This window comes from Montipora foliosa, chromosome 4, assembly GCF_036669935.1.
Source record: "Montipora foliosa isolate CH-2021 chromosome 4, ASM3666993v2, whole genome shotgun sequence".
NCBI classification, from domain to species: Eukaryota; Metazoa; Cnidaria; class Anthozoa; order Scleractinia; family Acroporidae; genus Montipora; species Montipora foliosa.
The window spans coordinates 21,184,332-21,207,271 of NC_090872.1; the positions used below are offsets into that span (position 1 = coordinate 21,184,332).

Below are 22,940 nucleotides of genomic sequence, written 5' to 3' on the forward strand. Positions count from 1 at the left end.
TGGAGAAAAGCGTTTTATTCCCAAAAAAATTGAATTTTGTACAACATTGAGTTAGAAGAATTGGTCGATTACACACAATCCGAGTTTCTTCGAAGGATAAAATGTTCACGGCTTGTTAAAGAATCGGAAATGTGGCTTTAGGTTAGATTGCAACAGACTTTCTATTTTTCACGCCATTTTGCCTGGGATCTGTCACCTTTTAAAACGTCGTCCTTCAGTAATCTAAAACTTTTAAATGCTTTTGATTAAATGCACAATGTATATATGAAAATATATGTATATGAAACTAAACTCTTTAATTGATAAAAGATTAGCATCGAACACCTGACCTCCAAAAATGATCCTGCCAGAGCCCAATAAGTGAAATGAATTGTAATTTTTAAGAAGTACTTATCGCTCCAAGAACATGTAATTCTATTGGAATTAAAACTCCCACTCAGATCTCTTTTAGTGGCGCTACAAGTCAAATCGAAAATTTCCGAGTAGCCGGAGAAAAATACCTCGGAAAAGAGTGGAGAAACAACAAACTCAACCAGTCACAAACGATGTTATTCCGGCGGGAATAAAACCCGAAACCGATGGTGCAAGACTTGCCCAGTTTCCTGGTCCGTTTTCCCCTTTATTCATTTCTTTCACCTTTTTTTTACGAAATACACATACCTTACATCAACCTCACATACTACAAAGTCAATGATGATCACTGACTAGAAGTCATTGCCTTTTTCTCACGGGTGTTAGAGCTTGAAGTCTTCATTGGATGTCATAGTATATTGAGTATTATCAGCCCTACAACATACTTCAGATTTCCCTGATATTTTTCAGTTACGGGAGTGAGTCATGTATATGAAGCCACCCGGACAAAATACTGATTCAGTTGGTTCAGTGAGCAACAAGGGCGCTCGAGGGAGTATACACCTCTTCATCTGTCATTCAGTACTCGTACCATTTTTGTCATTTTTCTCTGTGTCTTTAGAGATTAGTTACAAACCGCAAGTTGTCACAAATTTTAATCTTTGAAAGAAAAACGTATGAAAGAGCTAAAGAGTTGCAAGACCATGGCGACAAAACGTTGGACGGTGCTGGATGTATCAAGAGAGAGTGGGATACAAGCTTCAAGAAGAGAAGGCTCAAGGCGACGTGTCAGAACTCCTGCGCCCTAGTTTCTGTCATGCTCACGTTTTAAGTGCATAAAGAGCCGATGTGCTGAGTCACCTTGCAACGCAAACCGGCTTTGTGAAGTAGCAATTTCTCTTTTATATATGAAGGCCTTATTTATATCATACTTCGACTGCATCAAAACACAAACGTTAGCAAACGTACTGTTACGTACTTAAATAACTATATGTAATTTGCGCTATAGAACCCGTTTGCCATTTTATCAGGCCTAAAGTGTTGTCCGCATAAGGAGGATTTATTTTATCTCCAAAACGAATTTATTGGTGTTTATCCAAAAAGCCACACACAAGGCATCGCCTCTTCTCCGATCCCCCTGTGTGAGGTTTCTCAATCCGGCGGAGTAAGCTCTTAAAGGCGACATTATGGCGGAGAGCCTTTAGTGACTTCAGGCCAAAATGGCGATATCCCAGCTTTAAGAACTCGCAGCTTGAACATTCTTCAGCTTATTTTTGGGTGTAAATGGACAGACCGTCTTTCAAATAGACGGTTTTGATGCAGGTGATTTTTGTGGTATAATCTATTTTCTCCAACCGCTCTGCTATTCATTTACCTATCAACTCTCCTGTCTTCCTTCGTTACCCCCCTCCCCCACTAATTACACTACTTGCCATGGCAAAGTTTTAATGCGAATGTGGAAGCGAACGTTTTGTCAAAGTGGGAGAGGGCGTGCCTGAATGTTGACGTGCTGAGTGTGCTCAATGCATTCGATGAAAAATATTTAAATTGTCTCTGAGATTAAATGATGTTGACGAAAAACGTCCATATATCTGTCCACAGGAAATGAAAGCAACTTCGTGTTCTTGCGTCGCCGCTCATGCACAGTGGGTCTAACATGGAGGCGTTCGATTGTATTTTCAAGCGCCAAAACGTGGAAACGTACTCTGGACTCGAAGCCATTAATTAGGTTTTATCAATAGTGGACATAATTTGCAGGTAAATCCCTTTTATTCGAGCGCTCGTTTGCTTAGCTGTTGATTGAGGGTATTACTTAACACAAGCATCAACGTAATAGGATATGCCATGAACAGAGGTTTCAACAGATCAAGATTAACACAATATAAAGCTCGAACCACTCTGTTGACTTAGCACGGAACTACGTACGTTGGGGGATTCACGCTCTCTCAGGAGTACGTTCAAAGCGAAGAATATAAAGCTTTGTCAAAGATTTGAGGTAGGAAAAGTTATTGTCAATAAGATGAGTAGGTAAAATTTCCTTGTTGTTCTTTCCCTAGGTTGAAAAATCCAGGGTTAACTAGCTCAAAGGTCCATCTTGCATTCAGTGCGTGTCACTGAGCTCTCCTGTATAGCAGTGTAAGGGTAAAATGCTGATGTTTTGTCAACTAAGTTGTTTAATACAAGCTCAGTGAATGAGATTTTAAAACACTAGATTCTATAATGCAAGGTCCAAACACACGTGACCCAATATTTGCCATTCATTTAAAGAAAAAGAGCAATTCATAGTCGGTTATTGGCATTACACACCACGTCTCCAATTGACCATTAAAAGCATTGTTTCTCTGTATCTGTTGAAAAAACACGCCTTATATTTCTTTTTGTTCGATCAATAGTTGAATCTGATATGAACATAAATGGTTTTCAAAAGTCGTGTTTTGATAGATATCAATCACGAAAAACTGGATTGATTACCAGCGCTTTCAATCTGTGGTACATCGGCTGAGTTACCTCAAAAGGATATCCTGGCTGTCTTTTACAGGAAACGCTCATCTTTGCTGATTTTTGTCGCTAAGGGCAGCCATTTTGAAGATAGACCTCTCTTAATAAACATTGAACCAAATAAATGATCTAAGGCTCTTGAACAAAGACAATTATGGCAAACATTATTCTTGCTTTTATCATAGTTGAAATGGCTGACACTTGTCTCGTTTCCGAAACCTCAAGTCGCTGGAGAAGCAAAACTTACACACTTTGATGCGAGAGCCTAGAAAAGTGTTTATCACAGTGATGTCCTGTCGATTGAGTGACTCTTTATTCTCCGATAAACTGATCTTCAGAAAACCTTAAATTGTATTTCGGTTAAGGCATCCTAATCGAAAAAAGTTATGTCCGTCCCTTCGTCGGCTTCGTCGGCCGAAGGGGCAGTTGTAATTAATTAAGAAGGAAAAGTATGCCCTCTATGTCTGTAGAAATAATACTGAACACAACAATTAAGACATATGCGACTCAAAATGCGGTTTTAAGTGGCTCATATTTGCCATATGTCCCCGTTTTCTTCTTCAGGTACATTTCGAGGGTATTTTGGCTGGTTTCCGGATTTGACGCTTAACTTAAACTGAAACTTTTTAAAGCTTTTTTGCTTTTTATATTACGCTGATTTGTTCTCTTCAGTTCTTGGATCGAACTTAAAACCAGCAGGCCTTCGTCGTTGCTTGCTAGTGTACCGGACAAAGTGTTTCTAACAGCTATTTTAATTATGATGATTTCTAAGGCTGAACAAGGATCATTATGAAGGCTTTGAAATAGGCGTAATCGTATCTTGAGTTATATATGGAAAAGATTTCCCATTCTGGACTCTTTTCACCTGTTGTCATGTCAGACAAAAAGAAAAGGGCGGACGAGCCTTTTGGGACAATAGCTTCTTTGATGGAGCTGTTTGGGGATGATTAATTTATGGCACTCAGCACATCTATCATGAGCTATCTTCTACTCACGTGTTACTGCGCCTAGTCGGTGGAGGCATGAACAGTCCGCTAACAGGTTCTTGTTGACAGCAAATGCCTGCTGCAATACTTCAAGGCGCCACATGGAATCACTATCTCTTTCCTGAAAGATCCGATCGTAGACAACAAGCTTGAATAAACATGACCCAGTCTTCGCAAATTAATCTTTCTCTAGTTTCTGACAAATTTTCGCACCGCAGGAAACGTTGTCAGTCTCAAAGAATCTACAGCCTTTGAATTGTAATTTATAGCGACAATGAATTGTTCTTTATGAGTATAACCAGACAATGGTAACAGTCAATACAACACCTATCAACAATTACAATACTTTTGTTTTGTCTGATAAGACATCATTCGTTCGATTGAAAGAAATCGCACGCGCCAACCGACTGTCAAGGGAAAATATCAGTGTGCTGATGGTTATGTCGTGTGTCGTTACAATCATTGTAATTAGAGAGTGCTTTCATGGGCATTCCATCTACAACATCCGTCATAGCTTCCAGAACAAAAGCAAACCGATCAAGAAAGTCGGCGACTTTTCCCGAAGAAGAACAACTCCTTCATATTACAAGGTCATTTTCCAACTGCTTTGCCCTTGGCCAAAACCAAAGTATGTCCACCAAACCATCAGCATATTATTTTAATACCAAATGTTAACAGGATTGTTGGTTACAAAGGCACATACACGTACTTGTTTTAAAGTGCAAAAGGATGTGGGAACACAAAATTTAAAGTATTCTACATTTTTGGTATAGTTTGTGTTTTTGTTGTTGTAGTCCATGCATTTCTGCAGGTGAGACATACCAATCATGTTTGAGTCTTCAGCTTTTCGGATTTGACTTATCATAATAAACTACACTTTGTCACACAAAAAAGAACCTTCCTTAGGTAAATATTTGAATGCAATGTCAACGCCCTGACATTTATGGTCCATAAGTATTTGCTTCAGGATTTGTCTAGAAACATATGGTTTGTCTGAAAGCTATGGCCTAATGCACTGACCGTATTTAAGACTCCTTGCTTCCAAGAGATTCAAAGGGGTTGAAGCCACTTTTGGTTGAAAATTTCTGAAATTTTATGTCTCTAAGTAAATGCAGTTGTCTGCTTTACGTTACGTTCAGTGTAGTTGCAGTGGTTCGGACGAATGCTTTACCGGTTCTTAAAGGAAATGGCTAAGGAAGTTTGTTAAGGCTGTGCTGTTTAATAAATCTGCTGAAAGGATTTAGCAAAAATACGTTTTATGGTCATGAATTAAATCGCGCCAAATCCAAGCCATAACAGCTTAATGGGTGTCCCTCCCCCTTAGTCTACTAACAATGCTTGGGTTTTATGTTATTTATTCCTTGTTTTAAAATCCATTAAGTTGTTTGAAAGAGGAAGGTTTATTGTTCGATCAGCGGAGGGCGATGCCATATTTTCGCCCCTTAGTCTAGGACGGTTTTATTCTGATGCCATTCAATCGGTGTTTTAAAATCCTCCAGGTCACTAAAAAAGACTCGTCCGATGATGAATTGGGGGTGAAGAGGAATAATGGAGCCATTTTGTGGGGCGGAATGTCCGGAATAAGAACATTTTTTTTAACGGAATGATGACTTCTCTTTTACTGGAATAACGGCATAAAGAAAATTTTCGAGCAGGAATAATGGAGTTATGAACACCCGATCTTGAAGTTATTCTTCTTCACCACCCGATGATGAAGCAATTCAGTGTAAAAGCCAGTTTACAATCCACTTTTCCCTGTGATAGTCAGTTCTGATAAATGATTCTGCTGTACTGAATCAAACCGTTGGCCCCGTCTCACAACCCTTCAATGTTCATAATCCTGTGGGATGTAAAAGAACCCACAAACTTGTCGCTAAGAGTAGGGCACGTAGTTCCCGGTGTTGTGGTCTGTCTTCTGTTGTGTATCATGGTTGAAGGGTAAAAAAGGGGCCACAGTAATCTGCGCAAGCTGTTGTGGCGCTCTGTCAGCTTGACTGGCAAAGTTAAATAAATAAATCATATAATAAATAATTTTTCAAAAAGAAACGTCACAACTGAATTGCAATTAAATTTTTAAGGGTTAAGCATGCCATCTCTTAGTCATTAAAATCCTTGAACATTTTCAACTCGATACAAAGCTCTAAAAGCTTTTCCACTGATAAGTTTAAACTGAACATGAATGAGGACCTCATTTTAATCCTAAATCATTTTATTCGTCTCTTATTGTCACTAAAAAAAATACATATAGATATATTTTCCGGTCTCGTTTTTCCATTCACCTTGTCTGCGGTCTCCCTTTCCTTCCGAATTATTTCTTCCTGGGAAGATAATTCCTGGAGTTCTAACAATCTTCCTACGAAGTAATTAACCGCATTCTTAGTGTGCTTTCCGTCTGTAAAAACAAATAAAAACCATAGTGGAAGATCTAGCAAACCACTAAATTTTCAAGTTCAACCAAATGCTGCCCTAAGCTGCCACTTCGTTAAAGAGGATTTTTCTAGAATTCGATTAATGCCGTTGTATTCAGTGATTTTATCACAATACACAATTGAATGGCTAAAGAATTAACTCTTCCCGAAAAAAAGACGTTTTGTCGTTGTGATTTAAGAATTAACGTCATACCCCCAACTTACTCTTAAACAATATTGGCAAGCGCCCAACTCGAGCTTCTGGCTGGTCGCTACATGATCTACCTTGCTCCTGTTCAACGCAAGTTCCCACCGAAACATAGTTCTGGCATACTGTTCAGGATTCACCGCAAAAAAAAAAACTTTCAAGGTTAAGATTTTTGAATTTGACGAGGAGATTGTCTCTTATAATCAAATGAACAAACCTCGATCTCTCTGCCTGATCGGTTTGTCTCTAGATGATCATAATTGTTTCAATTTGGTTAAAGCCGGATGTTAATATCCTAGAAATTTTGAACAAGATGAGACAGTGTTTGCTGTTATAAAACGTCATTGTTCTTCTCTTGGCCAATTCTTCCGCTTTTTGAAAGATTTCGTTCTTATCTCAGATGAATTTGGCGAAGCTTTAGATTTCCTCTTCAGTGTTCTATGACCTCATCTTCTTTCATCTATATATTCTACATCCACATCTACATATTTCAGCACTCGGCAAAGTCCCCTCTTGACTTATGGCTGATTCTGCTTAGGTGGCCTCATACACCACAAGCCTTTTTTTAGAGACATTACCGCCAAGCCCCGCCACTTCTGCTACTCTTCTCGAATAGTGCGTGGGTTCTTTAACGTCCCACGGGGAACTTATGGACGGTTTATAGTCCTTATCCGAAAGTCTAACCATTTGCAGATCAAATTACAAAGGCAGCACTTTCTCCTCAGTTATTTTATGATCCTGAGTATTGATCCGGGCCGGGGTTCGAATCCGCTAACTCCCGCGTGACAGCCCGATGCTCAACCAACTGAGCCACCCGTGCCCGGTAATTGGTCCTTCTTTGCTTAGGACCACGGATGGAAATTTCAATTGCTACAATTCCAATCAATCTCTCCATCCCTTCCTCGCCTGTCCTGATATTCACCGATTAAATTTAAATTCCCAGCAAACTCTCATTTTAGTTGCCATTAATTTAATGTAAAAAAATGATCTGATCATGGCATGCTCCAGGCGTGCCATGTGGAAGTAATACTGCGAGTCAATTAGACAAAGCTCTATGGACCTATTAGCAGCAATTAAGACTTCATCCTCCTAAGTACTACAGCTTTGAAAAAGAAACTGAGCACCAAGTGTCTCTTAAAATCGCTGCAAGTCTTAACGACAACTGAACTCGCAGCAAAACCTTTTTCTCGCAAAAGTATGTCAATTGCAGGACAGAAAACAATGTGCTGCCATGTTGTTTTGAATAATGAAGTCGGTCAGTCCTTTGTCCATTTCCTTCCGTCAGATTTCTTCTCGCCTTTTATCTTTTCCCTAACCTAATTAAAATCATTCAAATATGTGACTCGGTCCAATTATGCCGGATAAATCGGGCAACGCCGAGGAAATCCTGCCTTTGCCTTTAACACGGCTAACCGATGATTTGCTCTAATAGCATTTTATATTAGCAACTTTTTAAGACGATGTTTGATCCCTCATATATGTTTTCAAAAGAAGGTACATTTTGTCGCTTTATGAGTGGATATGGCGTGCAGGGATGGCGCAGTGGTGAGAGCACTCGCCTCCCACCCATGTGTCCCAGACTCGGTGTCATAAGTGGGTAGAGTTTGTTGGTTCTCTACTCTGTACCGAGAGGTTTTCTTCGGGTAATCCGGTTTTCCCCTCTCCTCAAACATCAACATGTGACTTAATTTGCGTTCATTGTTAATTTCAGTCTACGGTATCCCCAATTAGTGCTCCAGCGCTAGAATTATTAGACACTTAAGTAACGTTCCTTTCCTTATATGGTGCTGCCAATATCCTAGAGATCTCAGAGTTTTTCATTAAACAAGAGCCGAGAATAGTACTGAGATAGAAGCACAAATTGAAACTTAACGTAAGTATACTTGTCCGTGGACAGGGGCGGATCCAGCATTTTCTGAAAGTGGGGGCCGAACAAGAATACTAATCAGCGCGCGTTAGCGCGCCTCAGTAGCGCCTTAGGCGCTACTTTCTAGGGGTGTCTGGGGGCATGCCCCCCCAGAAAATTTTGAAAATTTAGGTACTCTTACATGCACTCCGGTGCAATCTGGAACGTAATGTATCAGGATTCCATATTGAATAAAATTAAAAGTCATGGTTATAATGATGCATGGTTTTTGACTCTTCGCTTCAAAGTCACAAATATATATAATTATATATATAGGCATTAAGATTTTACGTTGTTACAGTTTCTGTAAGATAGGTTCACTGTAGACAAGTATTTCGCATCCAGTCTTCTTCCTCATTTCGAAAGGATAATATTAGCGCCTGTAAGTTGAAAGTTTATTCGCACAACTTTGGTCATACTATTAGCGAAAAATCACGCTTTAGCTAAAAAAATCAAAAGCTCCAACAGACTGCTTACAAAGTGATAAAATTATTGTATATTTTGACAAAAAAAAAATCTCCGACGAACTGAAAGAGGGGGCCGCGGCCCCCTCGGCCCCCCCCTAAATCCGCCCCTGGTGGACGCTAGACACCGTTTATGTCAAGATATTCTACAAGACATGAAAGTTCCAACATACCAACAGCAACAGTACCAAGTGATAGTAATAAGAATAACATAACTTGCCAGATATTTTTGTGCAGTTACCTCTCGTGAAACCATTCCCGAGAGTCGCAGTTTAGGCTTTGTTAGCTACGGATGACGACAAACATGTACCGTCTTCTGATTTGCCTAATATTTTTACTGACCTGAGCTGTTTACGCGACTCATTGTCAATCGCAAATCGCAGAAAGAATGAGGTTGAGATACACTTGCGTAAGGAAACTACAGCCTTGCTTCTTACCTTGTAAATAAAGCTCTAACATAGCTTTCTGTAGATAACAAGAAGAGGATACATGGCCTGATGACACGCAACCAGCTCAACGCGTTAGAACCGACATTACAAGAATGGTCAAGAATGCAATTATTAATTTAAATCTAGAGTTCTTTATCTAAACTCTTAACTAAAAACACATTATTTTATACATTGGAGATATACTGAGAGGCATCTTTGGTTTCCTTTATTCCGCGGCCCGAAATCTTGGATAAAAGTGACAAGTACTATTGTCGGAAATGTCCGATTACGACAAAATGTAAATCTGTATAAGCCATCATGTGGGACGGTTAGGAAAGGACCACCAAAGTGTCAGATACATTATGATGCTCAAGGTCTTTCCCTCACGAAAGCGAACTTTTTTGTTGATGATGAGGGTTCTCTGGATGATTTTTTAAAGTTGGAAACCAGCAAATGCTTTTGGCGAGTGCTGGTCTCTATGAGGTTCGCAATTTTTGCGCGGTAACTCCCCCTTGCCTGTTACTGTTAACACCACTTGAAAAAGAGGCTTGGTTCAATGTGCGCAAACGAGGTGCAAAAGGAAACGGAAAGACGGCGCACAGTTAGCTGAAAGTGAAATCGGGGAAACGACCATGTAAACATGTCACCTTCGGGAACAATTCTCTTTTTAATTAAAATATGTAGTTTATCGTTTAAGCCAATTTGCGTTGTTCGTGATAATATGCTACACATTTCAGTTTCTCGGCAGGTATATTAGCCATGAGTTGGACGTTGTTACATACCATCTAACCACAAAATAGGTATTTCTAGGGTAGTCTTTTTATCCTTTAATCATACGTGGATTCAGTCAGTAACTACTCTCGGCGTGTGGTATTCTCATGAGAGAAATAAGAGCGTAGAACGCCTCCGAAATCCCGAAAATCCCTTTACAGTGTATAACGAAAGACTTAAATCCGTACAAGAATGTCATGTTTGTGGCTGCAATTGCTCCGAACGGTCTGCAACTCGACTTGCAAACAATCCATTGTTGGGTATACTTCAAAGAAAAGGTGTAAGATTTCAGTCTTAAACAGAAAGGAAATGAATTTGAGTTTCTATATGCTCCTCCTTGTTCATAATGCTTTTAATACTTCGAAGTTTTCCTTCTGTGATTTAATAACTTCCGTTTGTGCTGAACTATCCCACACATCGCTAAAAAAATCTCAGTTAGACACTTAAACGGATTTTAGAGCCTATGAACCCAAGAAAGTCGGTTTGTTTTGACTGCGTAAATTTTTGTAAGGTAATACATAGCTCACTGACGTACCAAACAGCAATAAACAACCGACCCATAATGCACCCTGAAAGTGCTAATTTCTTTACCGCTATTGTTACTTGTACATGTAAGAAGTCCATAGTCTGTCAGATGACATCGATAACCTCGTACAGTCGACAGGTCCATCTTGTGGTAGCTAATTGCTTTGAAAACAATTTTGAAGAAAAAAAGAGAAGTTTTGAAGCGTTCTGGCATAAAATTGAGGTGCATTCAGACCTCAAACACCAAGTAATGAAAACGACGCAGAAGTTGAAGTGAGCTTTAAAATTTTATTGCCGTCTTGCAAATATCACTGAAACTTTGCTAATCTCTTTAGGTAGAAGTTTGAGGACTTTTTGAGACAAGTCATGTACGTCTTGATGGTTCAAATCTTGGTGCTACTTTCAACATTTGGAAAGCATTTCTCAGGTGAGAGAAAGTTGTTTTCTAGCTTTATTCAGCATAGAAGACTTCCTGTCTACCTACAGGACCCTATTCGTAAATCTGTCATAAGAGGACTACGACTTGCTTCTCATTTATCATTTGAGGAACAGTTCTTAGAATTAAGTTTCTGGCTTAAGTGTAAGATACGAAAGGACTGTTGATAGAAATTTCGCTAAAAACGCAGACAACGCCAAAACTAACTCCCCAGAAAGGACTAGAGTTTCAGAGCATTCCTATAGTTGGTGTTTTCTACATGATGTTTACGAGAGCATTCTCAACAAAAACAGACTTGTGGAGTGATTTATAATCGACAAAAATAAGAGGCCTAATACCATGGGATTTCACTTATAAGTTTTACATTCCTTATGCCCAGAAACAATTCAAGAATTAAATACAATATTATAAGAAGGCCAGGTTTTTCAGCTGATAACTTGCACCCAAATGGAAGGTCTAACGAACGCAATTTATGAACCCCGAAGAAAAAACAGTCTTAAGTGAACTGCATCCAAACCATCAATCAATCCAAAAGTGTCAGTTTCCGGAAAATATAACTTAAAACGAGAGTGATTGCCATAAAATCACTTCCTACTGTGAGCTAAGATGGTGTGGCTAGCCGGGACATCAAAACTTTGCTGCCTTTTGATTGACGAAAAGACGGCCAGCTTGTGGAGATTTGAAAGAAAAAAAGGATTGTCGGCTTTCAAGGGAGTATGTTCTTTCACTTTCATTGCACCGAACCTCTGTCTTCATAGTGTAGCTTGGATGGTGGTTAGGTACGGTTGTATCTGATTGCGTGCACCGAGTAACTTTCCCAGGAGATCGCGCCGTACATTTTGTCGACGCCCCCGAAAAGCCTTAAAGAACAGCACGTCTCTGGCCAAACCCTAAGAAGAGGAATTTTCCATCCTCTAACTTTTCCATAATCAGCTTAAAAGTAAGCTGATACAGTCTGATTTACCCAGAACCGTTGTATTCTGATTGCAAGCCGAGCCCCTGGGCAGCCGATTATTGAATCTAAACAGTGTACTTTAGCTTCATTTTCTATGTTGATCACCCCAAATCACCCCAAATGACATCAATGCAGGTAACGGAATAGAACAAAGTCACGCCCCCTCCACTTCTGGTTTCGCTTTGAAACATTTTGCAATCCACTTCAGGCTCATTCAGAAAAATAGGTACGAAATAACAAACAACTCGCTTTGTTTTGATAACAAGAAGTTGTTTCTATGGAAAATTTTCCGCGTACTTTCGGTTTTTGTGTTGAAGAGGCTATTGGAAGCACGCTAACTCATCTCGCACCTCTCGGGCATTAACTTAAGTAACCATGGGGTTGCTTTTTCACCTTTCGTGCAAAGTTCTTGTCTCTGAAAAGGAGCTTGAATTTCGACGATTGATGGATATTACATTCTTGGTGATCCCTTTGTTTAAATGCCCTGCCATTGAAATTGTAAGGTCCGGGCTGTCATTACCTCTTAAATTTTCCATTTTCGATCTTTCCGGGCTTTTGACAGAGGGGCTTTTTGTCCCCAAAGTGCAACAAACCCCACCGCTACACGCTTTAATAGTAAAATTTAAATTAATGGGTTGAAATCAAACTCCTTCTTCAGAATAAGACGAAAGGTTTAATTCAACTGAAGGAAACACGGTCGCGCTGCAAACAGGCAAACAAACCTCTCTGACGAAGTAATGCGAGGTTAATTATAAAATAAAAAACGTAAATTCAAGAGAAATAAGTTCAAGTGGGTTTTTATCTCATACGAACGAAGCTCAATATTTAAGCCACAAATATGGCTGCTATGCACGAAAAGTAATCTCAACGTTACAGTTTTACTTTTCTTGCCTCGCTGCAGCTCAAAATTATTCACTTCGACACAAAATCAATCATTAGTTTGGAAAACACCAGTGTGAAGTTAACGATTCTCGGTTTGAAATGAAACGTGACTTATGTAATCTATGGGCGAACGGCTTTCCACAATCCTACTGTACTGAGCAAAACAACCTTCTTAGCCCTAAGGCAGATATGACCTGCAAGCTTTTCGGCTTGATCGGGTTTATTTGGCCGCTAAGTGATTTGCTCTTACGTAAAACGCATTCTAAAGCTGTTTAAAAACAAAAGGGAGGGACACTAAATGATGATTTTTTTAACGTTGTTAACATTAATGACTTTCTTGTCAGTGATTATTTGTTTTTTTTTTCTCAATTCAGTGACTGCAAGAAGTGTTACGAAAAGAGCAAGTTCAAAAGGTGAGGCTAAGCAAAACATTGCTTAAGCGTTTTACTGAACGAGTTTCCTTCTTTTAGCCATTAGCCAACGTAGAATGATATGAAATTTTGTTTTTTTTTTACAAAATCAGATGACTCCAGCTGCCTCGTGGACGGTCAATTGTACCGCTCCGGTATCTGGTTTGTTACATGCTCAGGAAGTCAACCAATGCGATGTTATTGTTCCACGAGTGGGCTGGCTAGCTGTATGAAATTCTGCAAGCTCGACGAGGGTTGCCCCCCTGGAACAACGCTTCAGGAAGTAGAAAACCCGGATAAATCAGGGGGAAGTCGCTGTTCTTGTAAAAGACAATATTGTGTCCCGGCTAAAGGTACTTATAAATGACACATATAAAATTGCTTACTACAGAATAGTCTTCCCTGACTGTTTGTCACAGTTCAGGACGGACGGAGGGCGCAAAGTTAAGATCGGTTTTTGCCTAGTTCCTTAATTTCCACCTTTTCAATCCAATCCGTGGTTATCATAAGCGATATGCTTTAAACTTGTAGATTCGATGAAAATACTCTTTTCATATATTTAAAAACATCACTCTTTGGCAATTTCAGAATTTTAGCGCAAAAGGCACGTGCGCTTAATGGTGTGATTTGCCATTAGCCCAGAAAACAAAAGAAACAGTTCAGAGTCACTCACCGAAGTGAACTGTGCAAGATGAAGTTTACAGCTGGACTCCACGAACATTTAATTTCTCAAGCAGCTTTTTTTAAAACGTTGTTTCTTAGTTTACGCCTTCAAAATTCAAACTTTACACACGATTATTTTATTACCGAATGGTTACGCAAAGTTGTTTTGAACCTGTAGTTTCAAACATGGTTTTGTTGTTCTCTATTGCCTTAAGCTCAACTTTGTGATTCATGCCGGCTTATCTGCGGCAATATCCTTGTTTCGAAGTCTTTAATTTGAAGATCATTTGATCTTTTAAATTTCGAAACCTAGATTTTACAAAGAGTCATAACTATGAATGAGGCTGTAATTGAGTACGGATGCAAAGTACTGTCTTCATGGACCTGGATCAAATTTGAAGCCGAACACCTTCAGAGACCTTTAGTACCGTCTATCCCTTTCGCAAACGGTTTATGGACCAACTTTCAGTTAAAGTACAAGTTATGAAACCGTTTGTCGTACGGGGTGTTAAGGAAATGGTCTAGGTCAATTAGCTGCAATAAAGTTAACTTGTCTTTTGTATTTTTTGTGAGAATTTAATTAAGCGTCCTTGGACGTTATGTAAAAATTCCGAAGTCACAAACAACAAAGAGTATTATTCTTCGTTAAGTTTTGGCCGACTAGCGAACAATAAGCCAATTTGGTGAAGAGTTTGTATGCGATTACATATATTATAGTGGCTTGCGTGTTGTAATGTTTTTTCTCCGGTTGATATTCTATTCCAAAAACAGGAAGATAGCTGCGAGGGGTTCACCTGTAGCAACACTCTGTAAATCTCCAATCTAGCGTGTTTCAGATATTCTGCGGTCCTCTTTGTATACACTTACTAAACTCGAGCTTTTAATCTCCGCTGAGAGATTTAGCCGTCCAATACATTTTAAATTGTGTTGAGATCGATACTTAGTTAAGAAAAGCCAGGTGTAGTAACTCCAAAAGTCAATATTCAGACACCGCCTTTATTTATCCACTTGTGATTTAAGAGTACACAGCTCTGCTAGTGTTAGCAGTTGAAGACGTATGTCATGTAACGCATCATCAATAGTCATGTACGTGCGTAGGTTCTAAAACTAAATGACCGTTTCTGCCATTCCTGATCGTGCATGGCTTTTGTGTTGACTATTCCCTCAAATGACAAACTGCAGCTTCATAAATATGGACACTGGATACGTACTGTAACACGGTCGGCTTTTTTTCACATAATCTTTGCTTTAATCCCCTTGAATTAAGAAGCCGCAAAACAGAGCTTTGTAATTCTATCGATAATTTCAAAGGAGGAAATCTTAGCTTCAAGACAAGATTGACAGACACGATGTTTCGGCCGTAACCGTAAGAATATCAAATTAAGAAAAGACAAACGAATCAGATAATACATTAAATTGTTTAATAAAAGCATAGATTTTTCGCGAATAGTCAGCAAGATGGAGAACTTTTCTGTGGAGGATTAAACTTCTACCAGCTATTCTCTAACTCGTTAAACTTGCCCTTGCAGAATTGACCTTCTCTTGACTGCTTGATTCGCTGAGAAGGATTTACATTTGAGCCTTAATGATCAGTGTTTTGAACTAACCGTATTATGAAAGCCAGTTACTAAGTTGCTTGGCCACCTTGCTAGCGCCTCACGAAAGGTAAATAGGAGGATAATGGAAGGTACTCTAATTAACCAACAGTCTTTGTTTTGACCGATTCGTATTGGCCACTTAGTCCGCGTAGGTCTAAATTTGTTTCCCACCAGGTATTGTCCAGCATTGAGCTCAAAACGAAATTAATGCTCACAGAAAATTGGCCTAAACTTTTTCGCAAAGGAGGAGAACTCACAAGTTTACATGCCATGCAAAAGTAGAAGCTCAGCTGGTGGAAAATCGACAAGGATGTGAACAGCGACATTCAAGATACGTGATCGCAGGGGATTTGAACTCTGATCTGCGATGACAAAATCTAGTGTAGTCTTTGCCGGAAAAATCGCACAGTTAAAGAAAATCAAGGAATTTGTACAACAAAACGATCTAGAACTTTTCGTAAAGGCTCGATGTCAGCAGTTTTTTTTTTGTCACTGTTCTTTTCAACGTTGTTTTTACCACAATGACGTGTCTTAGGGTAATAAGATCATTCAAAAAGTGCTTCTCTGTAACCTTTTGGCCCAGCCTTGTTGAGCGCGCACGCAATCATGTTATGCCCACTGGAAGAATATGTCCAGGAGGGAAGGGTGGGGTCGAGAAAGGATCGGAGGGAGCCAAGGCAAGGGTGCACGTTCATTGAAAGGGAGTCAGGTAATGTAAGAGCAAAGAATGGGACGTTAGTGTTCAGTTGCGAACTGGGGGACGGAAAGTCGAAAGAAAGAGATGTCATGGCCAGGGTTGGGAAGAACGTTGAAGTCGTGAGAGAAGGCACAGCACACAAGACAGGGAAGACCAAGAGAACGCGAAGGTTTCCCCCCCCCCCCCCCCACCACTCCACTATTCAATTTGAGTTGGCTGAAGCGTTGTGTGTGTTTTTTTTCTTTTTCTTAATTTTCCTTTAGCAAGAAATACTACTTTCGGCAATGTTGCAATCAGTTGAAGCCGGATGAAAAAACAAGGTCGTTTGAAAATACGACTCAAACGAAGCGAAATGCAGACGAAATAAGTTTGCTATCTTGCCCTTTTGTTCAATGTATTACGCCAGAGCGTACAACTGAACCATTTATGTTTTTTCTCTTAGCGAAGTAACTATGACCACAGAATTATCTGTATTTCATGAAGTGCCTCTGACCATTAGTACAAAACACTAGTCAGTTGAAATTATTTGTGAACTAGTTTTACTTTATGGAAGACTCAATCCATGATTTCCTTTTTATTCGATACTCTGTCAAGGATGGAAGTCATAGTTTTACTGGTGTCCTTGCACAAAAAAATTACGCAAATTGCACGTATCGGAATGACCGAAATGGTTCTCAACAAGAAATTGTCGGATCCGCCGATGGCCTCTATCAGGATGTAAATAATTTACTTTAGCTTTGAGTAAATCTCATTCATAGTGATGACTTTTTCTTTCAATTTCAGTTCTTTGTACACGGCGTGAAGACGGCCAAAAATTTGAAGTTGGCGAGACTTTCACTTCGGGAAATTGCTCGGAGAATTGTAGATGCGACGAAAATGGTCAAATCTCGTGTTCTCCAGTATGTCACAAGCTAAACTGTCCCAAAGGCAAACGACCCAGAGGAAAGGGACTGATTGAATTAAGCAATGGCTGTTCTTGTCAGCAGCAAGAATGTGTACCGGGTATGTGATCTTCGTGACCATCGCAGTTGATTTAATTCCGATAGGTCATTTGTGTTCACTTGGCCAGCAAAATTACCACGTAGAAAGGAACCTTTGCGTTGCTACTTACAAATAGCCACTAAATTCTGGACAAAACGGGTTGAGATCTTTCCTGGTTTCCTGAAGCCTTGGAGGTTTTCTTTACACCTTCTAGCCGTCGTGAAACACGCAACAGATTTAGTGGAAAGATTCTAAATTTCAATAATTCAATTACGGGTCTTTATTATATGGCAAGCAACTCTCAAGGTAAATGGAAAACTCTAATTGGCTTTACAGCTTTAATACGGACCATTACCATGGAAACGGTCCGTTTCTATATTATTTCTCTTCTCCCGGGAAATTAAAGTCGAGCGAAACAAAAAGTTTTTAAAAAGCGGAATTTAGTTTTACATGTAAAAGGTTACTGTTCAAAATTCGTTGATGGAAGACGTCACCAAGTGGAGAAATGCATGTCCCATCGCGCAAAGAAATGATTCCATTTAATAAACAACTTACCAACCTTGCTTGCTCGGGACCATATTGGGGAATATTGACTCTCGGTCGTTTTGGTACGGACCTGCAGCGAGGTCCATACTGCCAGTACGGCCCTCGCGCTTGGTTAGTAAGAGATTAGTATATGTTGGGAAAAAACATTACCGAAGCTGAACAGATCTAAAATAATGGTAATGATAAACAAATCGGAGTCCCGCTGCGCCACAACTTTGAATGTGATTGGCTTATTGAAATGTCCAATAACAAACTGTCCGATAACAACTTGGCAAAAGAATTGATGGAAAATAGGAGTTTCTTAAGCCAATCACAATCGAGAAAATTGTGATTTTCATGATTAAGAGGGAACGGCCAGTCGGGAATATATACTTAAATTCGAGCTGCACCCATTCCTTGGGTTATTTACAGTAAAATTGTCTATGGTTCAGTTCCTCATTTTAAAACAGAACTTTCATCGTTTACTAGTTCCCCGGACGTTTTGCCGTATGGACGGTAGACGATTTAGGCGTGGTCGCGTTTTTATCACCAAAAACTGCAAACGCAAGTGCAGATGCAGGAAAAATGGAATACCGCGCTGTGTGCCGTTATGTAAGAAGCAAGAACTTGTCCCCGTGTGTAGAATGGACGAAAGAATCACAGAGGTCTTCAGTTTCTACGCAGGTGGAAGATGTTCTTGTCCAAAACAAGTCTGTATGTCCAACGAAAGTAAGTTTTTCAGCTAACAAACTATTCCATAACAATTCCTTTTACACATAATTAGCTCCATTCATTATGACTCCGCAGAACGTTATCCCAAATCGACTTTTACCTTAATTAAATTCGAATTTCGGCCATCAAGGATATTTTGTACCCATGATTCCTTTATCATGAGACTGTGAATTTGCAAGGCTGCCGATGACCTTGTGTTAAATCTGTTAAGTATTTAATTAACCCTTTGACTTCCAGGAGTGATATACATGTAAATTCTCCACACATTTTCTTGAAATGTCAAAGGTATTGAGAACGAAGATAATTATCAGCTAAAGAGGTGTGAACGTGATATAACACCAAATTCCCGTGACTACCCAACAAAGAAATCCATGGTATTAGTTAGGAGAATGAACGTTTCGATCTTGGAAATGGAATGATTAAGTGGTGTTGTTGTACTTCTAACGAGACTCTTTCGATTAGAAAACGGGTTTTGTATTAAAATTTTGTACCAGCAGCCTGGCTTTCATTGAATGACACACGTGAAGTGAAAGGCTGATCAAACAGGGAAGGATTATCTGTTGCCTCGGTTTTTAGCAATATTTCGAAAGGCAATGGTTTACAATTTGGTTTCATTGCCGGACATTCCCGGTGAGAAGTCTGACTTGAAGCTTGCATACAAGAACTTACGTAATTCTCATCTGAATTATAATTTCCTAAGACCGTCGATGTATTTAGAATGGCTTCTCGGCAACTTAGCCAATTAATGATGTACTGGCAAATCTCTAGGGGTTGAAGTTGCAAGCTCGTTTCTAAGGTTTTCCCTGCCGAGAGTCAGAGAAGACAAGCCTTAGTATCGAGTTTGTCGAGTAGGCCAGTCACAGAGAAAGTTAATTTAGAAATTCATTAAGAAGTCAAAGTGACCACTGATTCTCGAGAGGAGGTCCAAGGATTATCTGACTCGTTTCACTGAACCTAAATTATAATTGGTTTTGTATAATTTAATCAAATGATTAGTAGGACATTGAAATTCTATTTTGGTTTAATTTGCTTCCTCTTTAGAAAGTCGGTTGGCTATTTTAAAAATATATTTATTTGGTATTATAATAGCCCATCGCTGTTTGATTATAGATTACATTGCGTTGACCAATCAGATCCATCGTAACATAAGCTATGGAATCCAAGCTATACCAAACGCCTGCATGAATTCCATTTTGAACAATGCATTTAACCGATTAGACGCCGTCGCGGGGCATTTAAGGCTACTAAGTACCTCCGCGAGCAAGCCATTTTTGCCACTGAAACTACACACATTAAAAGACATTTTCAAAACGCTTCTATTTTGATGTTTACATTTGCAATTAACCACTTTTTTGCTAAATGTGATTTTTAAATATTAGGAACCATGCCATAGGTTCACATTTCAGTAGATACACATCCAGTTAGCGCCGCCGCGCAAAATTAAGTAGCTGAGGGTACATCTTGGGTTCATTTTAAATCAGTTTCTCATCTATCGTAGGAGATGACTGGAAAGAAAGCGTCGTAAACAATCGTGGACGTAAAACGTAAAGGTAGGATTCATGACGACAATCTTTAAGCTCTGGAGAGGATCAACAAATTTGATCTTAATTTTGCCGGCGGCTTTAGTTTCCAAATCTTCGACATTCCTTTAAATAGCGCGGTTGGATAAGAACATAAGAACCTGCATCGTATTAAATAGTTGAATCTTTGAATTTATGGAATTTGTAAGTCAAGAGTTAAATCTGTAAAGACGTTTCTCGTGTTGATTTTGTTGCTCTTCTTGTTTCAGGGACAAGTCAACAATTCAAGTCACTTTGACAGGATAAAGCAATAAAGAATCGCTCATGGACACCTCTCCGCAAAATTTATTGAAAAAGTAATCCAGTTCGTGATGCGATTGCATTTAGAATTGTATGTAATCCTGGAAAATCGCTTCTGAGGTCATCTTGTACATACATTTAAAGACTTAACCTGGTTTTAGGCCGGCCCATCACAAAGACGGTATTTTATCGATCAATCTTTAAGTGGCTTGATCAACTGAGGGAACGCCGGGGTGACATGGGAAAGTAGCTTTAAAAAGAATCGCCTTCAAACAAAATGGACGATATTTTGAAGGAATAATATCAAAGTAGCGAAAATGCGTAAATAAGAGAACATTATTTTTTTATAGTGCATTTGTTTGGTTGAGATTACTTCAGATCACATTTGTGTTTAGTATAGCTTTGCGAAGGAAATCAGGCGCTCGTGAACTTCGGGAGAACGTTCATGGGTTAACAAAATTTTTTTTTACACCTAATTAACAAACACACTTACAAGCGATAGTCATACGCTTTACAGAATGTGGAAATTTTAAATATCATTTATGTTTATATCGTGTAAAGGGTAAACTCTGAAATCGATCAAGCGACTCAATAGTGCAATTTGGCTTAGGAAGACTGTCATTAGGGAGTTTAAGCAAAGATGACGGCTTCTACGGCACAAAGTAATAATATTATCGGTTGAAAAAGAAAAAGGTGCCTTTCTTTGCCGTACTCCACCAAACAACAACTTGAAGTCAACAAATTTTAGAATGAACCATTTATTTGCTATCCTTGCTTTAAAACCATTCGTATGTACCCATCCAGTTACAGCGGAATAGTTCGCCCGTATTGCCCAAGGTGAACAAGAGGGAATAATCGCTAAATACTTGCGATAGCGCTAAGTTATAGTTTGGCGTCACGTTTTCGTTGACGTTTCAGTTGTTCTTGCTTAAACTCCCTATTTATTAGTTCACGTCCGCAGACAAATGAGGGTTCCTCATATCCGGCATTTAGTCTTCATCGCAAAATTCTTCCCTCCCCGTTACCCGCTTATATATTTCTTTTCCATTCCTTTCCTTATCGCAAATTGTGCATTTATGTACATTAAAGACCCACCTTCAACCGACAGGCATTGCATGCCGCGGAACAATTGTCATTTATGAAAATCCAGCCAAATTTCAAATTCATCCAATCAGATCGCAGCGATAAGCAATGCGAATTTCCATAACAAAAAAACGGTCGAAAAGCCTGTCGGTTGGAGGTGGGCCTTTAAAAACAGTCAAGCTAACGTTGAGCCCGGTCCTCTCTCTCTTTTATGAAGAAAGACGGACTGAGGTTGTTGCGGACTGCGCGACCACCCGAATGGTCAAAAAAATAAACCTTCAAAAGATTGCCACATTAATGGCGCGGTCAAGTGATCTTCCGCAACTGACGGCAATAGATGAAAGAAGGGTCTAGCTTTCAGAGTGCTGTCAAATCTTTGTAACTTTCACGTTCAAGAAACTTTGGATAATAACATCAAATCTTCGAGAGAAACAATCACTTGCTATAAACTTAATACCCTGCTGTTTAATTAATCAAATAAGAATGTATATGTATATATCGGTTCTTACTACGACGGTCAAACTATTCTTTATGAAAGATGCATGCTACCTTTCGATAGTTCCATATAATGAAAACGAAGAATAAAAAAGATTATGTTTTAAAAGAATTAAAAAATGTCCAAACGAAAAATCCGCTGAAATCACTGGACACGTTCTTGAGTCCAAAAGAATCCCCTTGCCTAGCGGGTTCAGTAAATAAGATGATGGTATGAATTTTATAGTTCTATGAACGGAATCGACTTGATATGTTACAGATTTCTCAATATCTTCATAATAACTGTTTCCAGTGTATCACTATTCAACATTTAATTTCACGTATGTTATAGACTGTGGGGAGGGGACGTTTCGATTCGCGCAAAAATGAAATGAAATGAAAGCTCTAACCTCGGTTAATTGTAGCAGACGCACCTTATCATATGAGCCAATAAATCGCAGCATTCCCCAAGCGCAAGAAAACACGGGCGAGCAAGTTACAACACTGTAGCTTTTCTGATAGACATTTCTCCAAAATGGCAGCAAAGGATTTGAATGAGATAAAATTGCACTGAATGAAAACCTGATGCCAGATTTATAAAAAGCACCTTTACCTTAGTAACCCTGCAAAGTTTCAGCGTATTAGGTAGGTGTTATATCAGGTGAGAAAATGTAAGTTGAAATTTGACAAATTTACAGACGTTTGTATGGCTGGGGGTATACGTCATACCCACAATCATTCAAACGTCTGTAAATTATTCATTTTTCAACTTACATCTCAGATAATATTACACCTGATATGCCGAAACTTTGCAGGGTTACTTAAAAGTAAAGGTGCTCTTTCTATTTCTGTTATTAGTTTTTAATTTTAATTTCTTTGAATTTTTGACCGCCATTTTGGAGAAGGGTCTATTCGCCCTTGTCACACGGCGGCCATATTGTCCCAGGAGACCAAAAAAGCTTTGTTTTACCACGCCAAGCCTCACCCCCATGGTTTCCACTGCGAGGCTTGGCGTGGTAAAACAAAGCTCTTTTGGTCTCCCGGCACAATATGGCCGCCGTGTGACAAGGGCGAATTGGTTCAGAAAGTAGCGAGATTTTTATCGAATCGCCGAGCGTAACAATTTACAACAAAAGCA

General features: G+C 39.3%; 1 protein-coding gene and 1 long non-coding RNA gene across 5 annotated transcripts in view; one reads left to right on the forward strand and one right to left on the reverse strand.

Moving 5' to 3' along the window:
• The window catches only part of LOC138000280 (uncharacterized), a 29,565-nt gene extending 7,617 nt beyond the window's left edge, over positions 1 to 21,948 (forward strand). The window contains exons 1-8 of one of the 4 annotated variants that reach the window (XM_068846581.1): positions 2,229 to 2,347; positions 10,882 to 10,973; positions 13,194 to 13,232; positions 13,343 to 13,582; positions 16,971 to 17,189; positions 18,183 to 18,422; positions 19,924 to 19,975; positions 20,215 to 21,948. In XM_068846581.1, coding sequence (XP_068702682.1) covers positions 10,913 to 10,973; positions 13,194 to 13,232; positions 13,343 to 13,582; positions 16,971 to 17,189; positions 18,183 to 18,422; positions 19,924 to 19,973 — 849 coding nt within the window. In that variant the 5' untranslated portion in view covers positions 2,229 to 2,347; positions 10,882 to 10,912 and the 3' untranslated portion in view covers positions 19,974 to 19,975; positions 20,215 to 21,948. Of the gene's footprint in view, positions 1 to 2,228; positions 2,348 to 10,610; positions 10,794 to 10,881; positions 10,974 to 13,193; positions 13,233 to 13,342; positions 13,583 to 16,970; positions 17,190 to 18,182; positions 18,423 to 19,923; positions 19,976 to 20,214 lie in introns of those variants that run through there. The other 3 variants (XM_068846580.1, XM_068846579.1, XM_068846582.1) reach the window with 3 other exon arrangements.
• On the reverse strand, positions 3,410 to 6,699 carry LOC137999089 (uncharacterized). The gene is made up of 3 exons (XR_011122892.1): positions 6,670 to 6,699; positions 6,116 to 6,228; positions 3,410 to 3,957 (listed from the first exon to the last, which is right to left on the reverse strand). It is a non-coding gene; the product is annotated as an uncharacterized lncRNA (long non-coding RNA).
• Positions 21,949 to 22,940: the final 992 nt, after the last annotated feature.